The 12,696-nt window shown below is 43.8% G+C and overlaps 1 protein-coding gene and 1 long non-coding RNA gene across 4 annotated transcripts in view; one reads left to right on the top strand and one right to left on the bottom strand.

Moving 5' to 3' along the window:
- The window catches only part of LOC137862533 (uncharacterized), a 453,236-nt gene that overhangs the window by 182,727 nt on the left and 257,813 nt on the right, over positions 1–12,696 (bottom strand). The gene's annotated exons all lie outside the window — the stretch shown is intronic.
- Positions 9,480–12,696, top strand: part of FGD5 (FYVE, RhoGEF and PH domain containing 5) — a 101,173-nt gene continuing 97,956 nt past the window's right edge. The window contains exon 1 of one of the 3 annotated variants that reach the window (XM_068694675.1): positions 9,480–9,503. Coding sequence is in view for 2 of the 3 variants with exons in the window: in XM_068694674.1 (XP_068550775.1) it covers positions 10,118–10,130 (13 nt within the window). In the remaining variant the exon portion in view is untranslated. Of the gene's footprint in view, positions 9,504–9,813; positions 10,131–12,696 lie in introns of those variants that run through there. The other 2 variants (XM_068694674.1, XM_068694673.1) reach the window with 2 other exon arrangements.

The raw sequence follows: 12,696 nt of genomic DNA on the forward strand, positions 1-12,696 counted from the left end.
ATTATAAAGCATTCAGGTCCACTGACTGCATCTGAAATATTCACACACACTCAACTAAACATGTTTGTAAAGTTACGTACATGTGAAGTGATTTTATAGAACAGGGACAGTACTGTCATTCTGACCTGAGGTCTTGCACCACTATAATTAGCAACTGTAAACACAGTTCTGTTTGGTTTATCTATATCATATATATTAAGAAAAGCCCATCTTGATGTCATGCATTTGTCTAAATAAGACCCAAGACGTTTGTTACAAGTTACTCTGTTAGAAGCGTAATCCACACAATGCAATATACATAAGCTAATACTATCCAGTTCCTCTGCTTTTGCTATGCTGGTAACTTCAGAACCATTTCTGAATTTAGAATCAGATTATGGATTTGCACAGACAAACCAATACTTCTAAGAACATCATAGAACCATAGCATGGTTTGGGTTGGAAGGGACCTTAAAGCTCATCCAGTTCCAACTCCTGTCATAGGCAGGGACACCTACCACCAGACAGGGTTGCTCAAAGTCCCAGTCATCCTGGTCTTGGACACTCCTCCAGGGACAGGACATCCAGGGACGGGACATCCAGGCCACTCCTCAGGGCAGCCTGTCCCAGTGCCTCACCACTTTTAGAGTAAAGAATTTTTTTCTAATATCTAACCTAAATCTCCCCTCTCTTAGTTTAAAACCTTTGTTGTAACAAAACCCAAATTACATCTTTTCTTCATAATTTTTGCAATTATTCTCCAAAACCAGAATCTCCCACAAACACCCATTCAGCTGTCAATCTGGAAAACACTTGCATGTTTAAAACATTATTTAGAAATGAAATGCAGGTCATCAGCTTGACTGTTGGAGCAGAAGTGTGTGTGTATATATATATATATATATATTATTTTTTTTTAAGCTGTCAGAAAAAGTATCTGTGGTTTTCTTTCTTAATGAAGGAGAACGTATTTTACCTTGTCTTACATCTGTAAACAAAAGTAGATCTAGAAAAAAAAAAAAAAAAGAACTATGGTAAAAGGCACAACTACCCCACTGCTCACTCTCTCTTGTGATTGTGTGAAGCAAGGACGTTAAAGGTTGGTATAGACTGAAAAACATGTTTTTCTTTGAAAGTTCTTCCACAAGAATATTTATCAGCTGTTGGCAAAACACATAAAAATAGTACCTTTTTTAAAAGCCATAAACAAGTGGGTCACTTTTTCACTGAAATACAAAGGAAAAACATGTTTGTTTGTTTGTTTTTTTTTTCCCTGCTCACTGGAAGTCACTCAGGTCTTGTGCTGCTCAGATCTTTAGTACTATAGAGTGTACTTTTGCCTTGTGGTCAGACAGTTTTCCTTCATCATGGATGAATGTCATCAAAGCTATCCATGGAGAACAGAATCTAAAAACCCACTTGTTTATCTAGTTTCTGTAAATAACTGGCTAGTAGAATGGTCAGCCAAGGATGGGTACATGGGCAGAGACCAGCTGTGTCCACGCCAGTCAGAGTAGTCAGAGCAATATTGCTGGAGGGCTCCTGGCAGACTGCCCTCCAGAAAGTTCCTGGTTTGGAGGATGAAGGAGCTACTTCTCTGGAGCCACTATTTTTATGTGTATTCTCTGTAGCCACTATTCTCTGTAGACTACATCAGGTCCATAGTACAGCCAAAGCCAAAACCCAAACTTTTCTCTGGCTTAATGCAAGCAGTCTATCAGCTCTCAGGGTCCAGGATGGCCTTGTGGATGTATAAGGACATAATAAACTACGGGCTGTAGACCTCTCACTTGTTTTCTGCGTCCTATAACAGTGCTCAAAAGGATCTTCCAAAAATGGATTAAAAATCTTCTCCCACAAACCAGTGCCCAAAGAAGAGAACAAGTCAGAACAAAGTTGTTTGTTTTTCTTTGCCCAGTTCATTTCCTAAGTGTTCAGTATGCTGAAATCACAGCACTTCACAAGACTTTGAAGAGTGCTTCATTATGGTAGGAAGGACATTTAGAAAATGTGGAGTGATGAAAAATGTCCCAGACCTAGCCTGGCTTAAACTCTAATGGCTTCGGTAAAGAGGTGTGCAGAGCACTGCAAGAAGCAAAGAGGCCACTCTATCTGTGTTGTAATGAAATAGAAGTAATAGGCTAAAACCACACTGACACATAACTGGTTCCATCACTATTGCTTAACCTAAGGCATATAAAAGATGTTGTCAGAGTAATTGTGAAAATGGTCTGGTTCAGACATAGCAAAAGTTTCTATCACTGAAGTGATAGAAACCCAGGTAAAGTATTGCCTAGCTTCCTGGAAAAAAAAAAAAAAAATAAAAAATAAATAAATAAAAAATAAAAAACCCCTAACTTTGCTATATCCTAACTAAGCTATATACTAAGCTATATGAGCTAGTGAGTGCTCCATAGCTCTGAAAAAAAAAAAAACAGCCTAGTAAAAAAGAAAAAAGAAAAAAAAAAAACAAACTATAAATGTGCAGGGCAGGAACATTTGGGAATTCAGTGGGGACTCCTGATTAAAGCACTGTAAAGAGATAGAGACGATGAAGCTGTCTCCATTATTAGAATCAATTACATTAATGGATATGAGAACAGGGTACAGGTAAAGACCAACTGCTTCATAGGCATATCAATAATGCGATGTTAGTGTTTCATATCTCTCCTTGTAAATCAAAACACTTAAGCAAATTAAAGGCTTCTTATAATGTCACTTGAATAAACTGTGTCCCTCTTTTTCTCTGCTTGGATCAAAAGTGGGCTCTCAGATCTCTGACCCAGATTTAGAGGTATCATAAGTACTACCATCCAGCATATAAATTTATTGTGTCTTGTCACTTGAGTCCTCCATATTAAAATTCCTTCAGCTGGACTTTTCTCCTCTTCTTTTGATAGCATGTCACTGAAGACATGAATCTGTGCCTGGCATATAGAAGGAAATAAAGTATGGGAGAAGTTGCAGTATGTGTCCATGATTTACCAAACAACAAGGAATTCAGAATGTTTTTATATTTAACATCCCAGCCCAGGTGCAAAGAAAAGTTCTAAATCAAACTTCATATTACCTCTGACTTGAAAGGTAACTGTGACACAAATTTATAAGAAGCCAAGTTTCATTAATTCCAGGGCTCAATGCTTCTGACAAAAAAGTACTACCAGAAGTGAGAAAGATGTTTTTGCTCTACTTTGAGAAAACTGGTGTACCTCCACTTCCATGTTTTGTGCATTTTCCCTTCAGTGAGGCTAAAAACGCTCGAAATATATGACTGCGGGCTCATTCATTCAGAAGTACCATTTATATGGTTATTGTGCCTACAGAACAACAAAGAAGTTCTCCTAAGAAGCAAACTGCTCAGATACTTTCCACAGAGAAGTCCTTGTGAAGTCTGGACCAGACATTGAAATTAGGAATGAAAATGAATTTGCCTGCTGTGTTTGCTCTTCCCATTTGCTGCCATTGGTAAAACCTCTGGGTCCCACCCGGGAGCTGACCTGACCCAAGATGCATTATGTGTCACCAGTCCTCTGTAGACATCCCAGGCTAATCTTGGACAGCCTCTTCTAATTCACCCTTTGGTTCATTGTGCATGATACCACCTACATGGAACACTTGTAAACTAAACCACAGAAAAAAGTGTGTGATCAGTCAAAAACAATTTAGGTAAACCTTTGACAGATGACTGAGCACAGGAGGATGACTGAACTGAGTCCTTGGAGATCCTTCCAAGCCTTATATGTGTGTGATCCTGTTATTACTGAGAACAGCTCCTGAACATGGAAGCATACAAAAAAAAAAAAAAAAAAAAAAAAAAAAAAAAGTCTTGGCTGCCTACAAGAGAGACTGAAGATGGAGAGAAATGCTCAGGATAAGACCAAAATGAAATTTTTGGCATTGCAGAACTTCTTCATGTCAGTTTCAGCTCCCAGAAGAGCTGCCTCCAGGTGGTAGATATATCACAAGCAGTCCTGTAATTTGGGCAGCTGTGAAAAATGATTCCATAATCTGATCACATAACTTTGCATTACCTTTTCTCGTGCAGTACCTCATAATCTCAACTTTTACGAGCTAGGTTTAGGCTTTCTCCCCTAAGAACAAGTCACAGAAACAGTGTTGAACTGTTGAACACTTTAATAGCTGTCTTATGTCTAACTAGTTCTCCTTACATTTATAACTTGCATTTGGCTTAAAACATACTTCACTGTATCTGGTGAGGGGACTGAAGGTGAGCTGTTTATGACCCAGGTCAGTCAATATAGCAAAACAAATTGGTTGTCTCAGCAAACTTTTCTTCTCCCCTTAAAATAAAAATAACTTCTTGTTAAAGGATACACTTGCTTCTGTGTGTATGAAAATTAGAGGAAATTTCATGAGAAACCCTTCTGTACCTGCCTACCTTGGTACCCTGCTGTAAGGCTTCTCTACCCACTAGTGGCAAGGGCATTCAGGCAGCCTGGATTACAGCAGACATAACCCAGTACATAACAGCTTCCTCTGTGGTCAGTAACACAGCATATCACTGTAGGTACAAACATATATGAAATAATTACAGTAGATTTTGAAGGCAGACATTCTAGTATTAACAGCATAGCTTGCTGGAAGGAAGTTGGATAGTCTGAGGAATTGTCCCCTGTACTACTCTACTTTCAGTATTTGGTGAGAAAGGACCTGAATGCAAAGCAAGGGATAACCTGAATGTTGCTGTATACTGCTGTTGTTGTTGTTGTTTGTTTGTTTGTTTTTCTTAAGTCTGAACACTGGAAGAACTACTTGAATATCCAAATGGCTCAGTTTTATGGGTAGAGCAGACTGGGACAACTCTGTTGCTTTGCATTTGTTGTGAAAAGGTGGGGAGGCAGAATTTGTGTCCAAAACCAAAAAATAAGAACAAAGGCTTCTCACTGTTTACCATTCTCGTCTATCGTACTTGCTTTTATTCTGTGAGCTACGCTTTAACTCCCTATCAGATACAGCTGACCTGAGTGCTCTTTTGAAAGAACCCACCAAATCTGAACTTTGAAGCAAATTTGTGACTCTCTGTACAAATACAGAATTGCAGAAGTTAATACTCATTTCAACTAGGCTCAACTGTCTCTGCTAGCAATCGTCCTTCGCTGATGCAAAATCACAAATATAGGTGGAGTTTTCTCACTGCATTCAAACTACAAATGATTTTCTGAAAGCTCAACTTCGGACTTCTCTAAGTCTGATCATAATAGGGAAAATACTCAACAAGCACAGAATGACAATACTTTTTAGCCATAAAATGCTCATGGAATACAAGAAATTGTCACTTTAAAAAAAATGGACTGCATAATGTTAAGATACATCCTGCAAAACACCTGAGAGGGTGACAGTGTTGTAAGATTCAGTTGCCTCTCCAAAAAGATGGAGAGAGAGTATTGTAAAATTGTTCCAGGAGCTGCCAACACAGGATCAATATTTAGTCCTAAAGATGAAAAGTACTTACAAATGCTTCTGTGATGGAAAGGATTATCATTGGCTAATTAACCTCCAAACTATTTAACAAGGCAGCAGTATGGGTGCAGAGGTAGTGGGAGCAGTGGTGAACAGAAAGGCAGATTCCAGTATTTGGGGTAGGATTATGTCTTGAATTAGTCTCCTGCTGTATCTGTTATGGCACCCCGGTGGTTAATAGGAGCCCTCTTTGTCCAGGAGTTGCTGTGGAGACGGTTCCTGTACCGCAGGAAGCAGGGAGAAGAGAAGTTTCCTGTTTTTGAAGAAGGTTTAAGAATGATTTTCCTCCAATCAGGCAGCAGATGCCTGGGCAGGAAATGGAGAACGCAGCTGCCAGCCTGCTCTGGGTCAGTGGCTGCGCTAATCAATGCAGGCTGGGTTTCATAGCCAAAAAGGCCCCAGAGCTAAGTGGGTTGCAGAAGTAAGGGAGTGACTGGAGGTAGAAGGGGCCTAGAGGGAGACTGACCCTGGAGTGAGACCAAAACAAACCCAAATACTAAGAGGAAATGGGTGTTTGGCTTCCTCCCTATATGTACCTCTCACATGGCACATTGCACCCAGAATACGGCCCTGATAAAAACGAGGCATGTCATTAATTGTTGTGGTTCAAAACAATGCTCTGAAGTAGCAACAATCACTGTTGCTGTAGCTTTTTCTCTCGGTGATTCACTGCTGAGGGAGACTTGCATATGTTGGGGGTGTCAAATGCATGGTCCCATCAAACACAGGAAACCAGTTATAATTTCTCCATCATCTGGATTTTTATTTATTATTTATTTTCCTTTTTCAGATGAAATTTAGTGTGTTTGCTGACCTCCAGGAGTGAAATTCAACTCTGGTCCCAATGAAGCTAGAACTCCTGTTGACATTGTGCCAAGACAGCCTTTTTGATTCAATGCCCAATTTTCTTTCATTGACACCGGTTTTACACCCACATGTTTGACCCCCAGTGGCACTGCTCCTGACTTAACCTTCAGGTTTACTTCGACTGATGCCTGAAGCAGCCATCTGCAGTCCTTCCTCTCCAGTCCATGGTTTGGTTCTCTGTGAAGTTACTTCCTCCAGTGCTTTATGTAACAGCATTTGGGAGGGGGTGAAAGGTTGGAGGAAAACAAGGCTGACTGCAGTAGGTAAATCCATGCAAGTGTATTTTTAGCTACTGTTCTACTTGTTGTCTGCAGAGCTCATGAGCTCTACTGACATATTGCAAATATGGGCACTGCATGCTTTTGGAGTGCAAAATAATCATGTCCCACTGAGTAAGGATAAATGTGTTTCTGGACATGTCAAGACATGAGTTACTCAAGCTAAGTTAAGTCAAAGAAAGCTTTGGTTGGGTAAGACATGAATCAAAACAGAGCAAGGATTTGAGAACTAGGCATCTGGACAGTTGAGAAGGAAAAAAATCTCTATGACATCGAGGAATGGATGGACCCAGCTGTGGCATTTTGTAAGCTCTCAGATTTTGTACCATTACCTACAAATATTCCTTTTTTACCAAAACACTAAGCAACAGAAATTTTAGAAACTTGGTATATAACAGGAACCCTGATGACACCATGAACCTTAGTGGAAGCACATAAACCTACCTGAGAGGACTGGTGTTCTCCCTAGGGGCCCTTTTCTGAAAAAAAAAAAAAAAAAAAAAAAAAAAAAAAAAAAGTGAAAGAATCAAATGTTCATTTGCTTAAGATAGAGTCAAAGACATATTTAGATAATTTCACAGCTTTATTCCTCTCTCTCTCATTCATGGGAGACTTTCTCTTGCTTCTGTTTAGGATTTAAATTCTTCAGGACCAAGCCTGTGACATGGCTGATAGGCTCTTGGTTTGGTGTACAGCACACCCTACTATTCTGGTTCTAAGCCTCCTGGTGTCAGTCAGGCTTTTGAGCAGAGAGGAGGAAGAAACCAAGAGAGCAGAGGAAACATTAAAACACTAGTCTTTGCAGAGCATACAAAATACCGCAGCCATGGGAATTTGTCTTCAGGCAGCAATGACATCACTCTGCAACTGCCCCCCAGTGCTATTCCATTCCAAAGATAAATATCCAATAAGTCTTTACTTACCAGTATTTACCTTGGGTGGCTATTAAAATATTCAGCTCATCACAACTGCCACATTTTACATTTTATTTTATGCAAGGAATGCATCTGGTTATTGGCCTGTATTTACTATTCCATCTTGCTTTAGTGAATGATCTCACTTTATGTAACACACAGCACCATTTTTCCCCCGAGTAACTGAAGTGCTTACATACAATAATGCCAAAGCAGACCTAATCGGCATTAATCCATGCCCATATAACAGACTTTCCCCCATATAGTAAGCTTTTCAGGTAGTCTAGACACACAAAAACAAACACAAGCAATTAACTGTCCTATCTATTTTTTCCTTTGAATCTACACATTTGGGCTTTGCCAGATCACCAACAGTAATGAGAGCTGTTGGACTGATTCTCCCTGTCCCATAGTTTCCCAGGTGGCGTACTACCTGATAGGATGCACCAGGAAATATGAAAATAACATGAAAGCCTGATTTCTCAGGCAACTAATAGCAGATTAATGTAAAGATTTATAAGGTAATGTCAGTTTCTGAAATTGTTCCTAGGAAGAAGCAGCAGGTTAAGTTCTCTGTGGTTTGGGGGTCAACCTCTCCCCCTCCAGTGAAAGATGATCAAAAATGTTCTGAAATACAGCTTATGGTGAAGCAGACCTCATCTTGAAGAAAATCTCTACGTAGAGAGGAAGAAAAATAACAATTAGGATGCTTAAGTAGTGTAGTCTGATAGAAAGAGTCTCTAGACCTTCATTAAAATGGCAAGTAGAGTGCTAGTTTATGTTTAAATTATAAAAAACAAGATTCCAACATGCTGGACAACTCTAATCTACTAGGGCATGTAAGTATATAGAGTAGACCTGCTTTAAATGGATTATCCACTTGCACATACTTAAATAACCTACTGGATAGGGACCTACAAGCCTAGAAAGAGTTTAAAAATTCATCAGACATTAAATGAATAGTTGGATTATAGTTCAAAAGAAATCTTTTGCTAAAAGTCATCTTATTAAAAAATAGTTGGAATTATTCAAAAAACATATTTCATTATCATTTCGGTAATTGAGTAATGAAAATAGATGTGTCAATTTCACTTTAGTCAATTAAGCCTTGGATTCTCCCTGAGAAAGAGGATTCCTCTGTGCTGGACTCTACCTGCTGCAAGGAGCATTTTCCATGGCATTTATGCATCTCCAGTACCATACAGAATTTCAAATGCTTTGAGGTGTAGCGATACAACCATGATCTCCTATAGATCAAAACCAGTCATCCCCAAATACCAGCCTCAGTGAGAGAGACTCAAGCCCACCACAACTTTGGCTATACTATAGAGCACCTGCCAGCAGGATGATTAGTTAGTTTTTAGGTACTTGCTGAAGCAGAGCTAACAGCACCTAAAACCAAGTTGCTCTGGGTGATGTCAGCAACGGTCCTGATTTATATGGGATGCAGGATGCCAAGGCATGACCTGACAGCTTCATGCACACACCAGCCTGTACTCTCCAGGCACTGCAGCACGCTGCTGATCTCAATCCCCAGCTGCTGGCGTGCGGGGCTCTTGGGAGGCCCCAAGCATCCGTCCTGACCGTAGGGAACGGCCTTTCCCTCGCCTTCCCTTGGGGCAGCTCAACCCTCCAGGGGTTCCTCTGCCGGGGTAGGGGTTTTGCAAAGCTTTGCTTTATTGTGCGAGCAATCCACCTTCGCTGGGAAAGGAAGCAGGGCTGTATCACGCCTCTAGTGCGAGGAAGGGGGCGAGCCAACCTCATCTGGGGGCTAGTGCCGCTGCTAGCCCGAAAGCAGGGAGCAGCGCCCAGACACAGGATGCCCGCGTTAACGTCCGCGAGCCGAGAGCTGTTTTACAGGAGAGGGGAAAAAGACGGCAGCCCGCTGCTGCCCGCAGCCGCTCCGAGCAAGCACGGCTCGTGCGCCAAGGCCCGTCCCTGGCTCCGCCGCTCCCAGGCACCGCTGCAGCGGCTCCAGCGGCAGGTGCTGGGGGCGGCTGCGTGGGGCGCGGCCCCGGTCCGGTCCCGGGAACGGAGAGAGGGATGGGGGCGAAGGGGAGGAAGGGCCAACGGGAGGAAGCAGCCGGAGAGGGGGGAAAGACCGAGGAGGGAGGGAAGGCGGGCGAGGAGACGGAGGGAAAGGAGGGGGAAGGAGAAGGAGGGGGTTGGAGGGGCAAGGGGGGTGCAAAGAGGCGCCGAGGGGCCGGAAAGGGAGGTGGGGAGCACGAGGCGGGGGCAGGAGGAAGACGGGCAGGGCGAGGGCAGCCGCCGCGCCGTTAAAGTGCCGCGCCCTCAGGCACCCGCGGGCGCCTCGCGCCCCACCGCTGGGGCCGGGGGGTGGTCCCCGCCCCTCCCGGGCCCGCCCCGCGCGCCGCCGGCCGTACGGGGCCCCGCCGCCCCCGCCCCCGCCGGGCCGCGCGCGGGGCAGGGCGGAGGCGCGGCGCTGACCGCCCCGAGCCGGCTCCGCTGCCGGCCGCCCCGCCGGCTCCGTGCCCGTGGCCCCAGAGGGGCTCCAGCGCCGGCGCGTCCGCCAGGGGCGAAGGCGGCGGCCCCCGGGACCATGCTGTGAGCAGGCGGCAAGCGAAGTTGCGGTGGAAGATGAACAACGCCGGTAAGCGCGCGGCTCTGCGGGCACGGTTCTCCGCAGCCGGGCATCTTTTCCCCGGTGCTGACAGCCGCCGGGCGGTCGCCCTCCCTCCGGTGCCGGCATCCTTCCTCCTGCGGCTGGGCGCCGCTCCCCGCCGCCGGCACCGCTCGGCCCGGCAGCCGGCGCCCAGGGCCGGTCCAGCCCGGCCCCTGCCTCGGGTGCTGCCCGGTTCCCGCGGGCTTCGTAGGGGTCCCTCGGCCGTGGCGGTGGCGAGCCGAGGGCTCCGGGAAGACCCAGGCCGGCAAACCGGGAGGGCCGTGTCTGTTGCGGGACGTGGCTCTGCCTCGGACATGCTCGCACTTCCACAAAGCCCCTGGGAAATTTGTTGTGACTTCCTCTGGGAAGTCTGGAGTTTTGGGGTAGTGTTTTTTGCAGTGGGCAAGAAGTTCTGCAAGCCCAAACCTTTCCTTCTGTCTTCTGTTAATTTCCCAGAAATTTTCCCTGGCGGAAACCAGGGAGGTGAAAGAGACTGGATGAAAAGGGAAGAGCTATAAAGAGAAGACGTTCAACAGTTAGACATTAAAATAAGTGACTGAAAATTTGGGGCAAACTTCAAATTCTCCACCGACTTTCTGATTTTAAGGATGAGGCCTGTGTAAAAACTGTAGACGGGAAATAATTACTACCAGCTTCTGAGTTAATTAGAAAAATCTAATGCTGCACAGAGGTAGAGAGGAAAAGAAACAGTCCCTTGGTGTCAGCCCTAAAATTTTCCTCCACAGTTCCTTCTTGCAGAGAGTGAATGTCACCCGGCACCTAAATCGCATGGGTATGTCCTGAAGCCTAGAGATCTCACGGCTAGACGGCTGGCCTTGCCATTGTCATATGTTGGGAAACTGTGAATCACTGTTTGCCCAAGCACAGGAAGACGGTATTGGAAAGGATCACTTAGGTCCAACCCAGCCCTCTGCTGTTGTATTGGGTTGTCATACCACTCCGCTGAGCTTATAGCTGTCCTTGGAGTGGGGAATAGGACGCTATCCTACCCCAAAGTGGTGACATTTCCATGCCGTTTCCTTGTTCTTTTTGGACTGGACTCTGGCCCTCCCAGGAAACAAACTCATTTGAAGGTTAAGCAAGCCAGCCAAAAGTTGCTTTAGTTGTGATGCTCCAACCTCTCTTTCTTCATCTTTCCATTATTTAAAAATGAGCAGCTCTGATTTGGTGTGATCTTGGTGGATGCGCAGTGTAAGGAACGTCAAATTATTCCGCTCTAAACTCTTAAGTTTTGTTAGCAATTTTCTTTGTTCAGGAGCATGGGACTGAATGGGACTACCTTCACTACCGAAAGCAGTAACCTATTGTTAGAAATCACGAAGTCATATTACTCCTTTTATCAATTCATCAGGTTATACAAAACATTTTAGGCAGCTCTCCTGCTACTCTTCTCAGGAAGCTGAGAACTGCTTACTCTTGTCACTCCTCCTAGTTTCCAAACCAGTTTCATGGCCATTTATTCTTGGGATTACATTGTCCTTTTGCTTAAAAATAGTTCTTTTCCTCCTCTGGTGTTTACCTCCAGGTTGTATTTATAGAGAGTGTTCATATCCCTTCTCAGCCTTTGTTTTGTGCATTCACACAATGCAAGGAATGTCTCTCCCATCAGTGCAAAGCAGAACTTCCTATTGAATCTGAAGGAGAGGGGTGTTTATTAACTGGCGCAGCTCAGGGACCCATATCAGTGGTCTTTGTATTACAGTAACACATAGCACCAGTAAGCAGTCATACGTGCAGGCACATAAGGCAGCTTTGATCCCACAGAAGTTAAAATAAGGACGGACAGAAAACAGGAAGGGAGATATGGATTATCCTCAGAGATGCAGAACTGATACAAAAAGAAAAATGAAGCAATCCAGCAGGGTCACAGGAAATCTGTGGTGACAAGAGAGAGCCACATCTCCCAGCCTCATGCACAGGACCTGCCAGGCTCTTGGTACGTGTTTGTTTGCTGGATGCTGAAATGGTGCTGCCCAAAGGATGAAGGTACAGATGTTAGAATCCAAATTGTTCATAGGCATAAGTAGATTAGACATTCTTTCAGCTGCTACTGAAATTGGTAGAGGAAAAGCTGCCATATGTACCTGTAAAAAAATTTTAAAAAATCTAATCACTGTTGTCTTTGGCTCCCAGAAAGCAATATATGAAACAGCAGGTGAATATAAGCAGTCTGCTGCAGTGTGAGCTTCCTGTGGTGAAAACACAGACAAATTGGAAACATCACAAACATTTAAAGTTATATTGAAAAGAAATATATGCTAGTAATTTAGAACCGAGATTATTTGTAATCATACATACAGGGTTTTTCCACAGACAGTTCCCACGGCCATACAAAGACATGTATGTACAGCCTGTTTAGAGTCAGTGAAAATGCTGGAGAATTTGTGAAGGATCAAGGTATTTGGTGTTGAAACTTATCCTTTTCTCATTATACTGTCTTTATATTTTTCCATTTGCCTAGCAGTGCTTCTCTGTAGGATATTATGCTGTTATATTTATAGATGGCTGTAATGAAGTTAGATAGTAAGACAAA

The sequence above is a fragment of the Anas acuta genome, chromosome 11 (genome assembly GCF_963932015.1).
Source record: "Anas acuta chromosome 11, bAnaAcu1.1, whole genome shotgun sequence".
In the NCBI taxonomy this organism is placed as follows: Eukaryota; Metazoa; Chordata; class Aves; order Anseriformes; family Anatidae; genus Anas; species Anas acuta.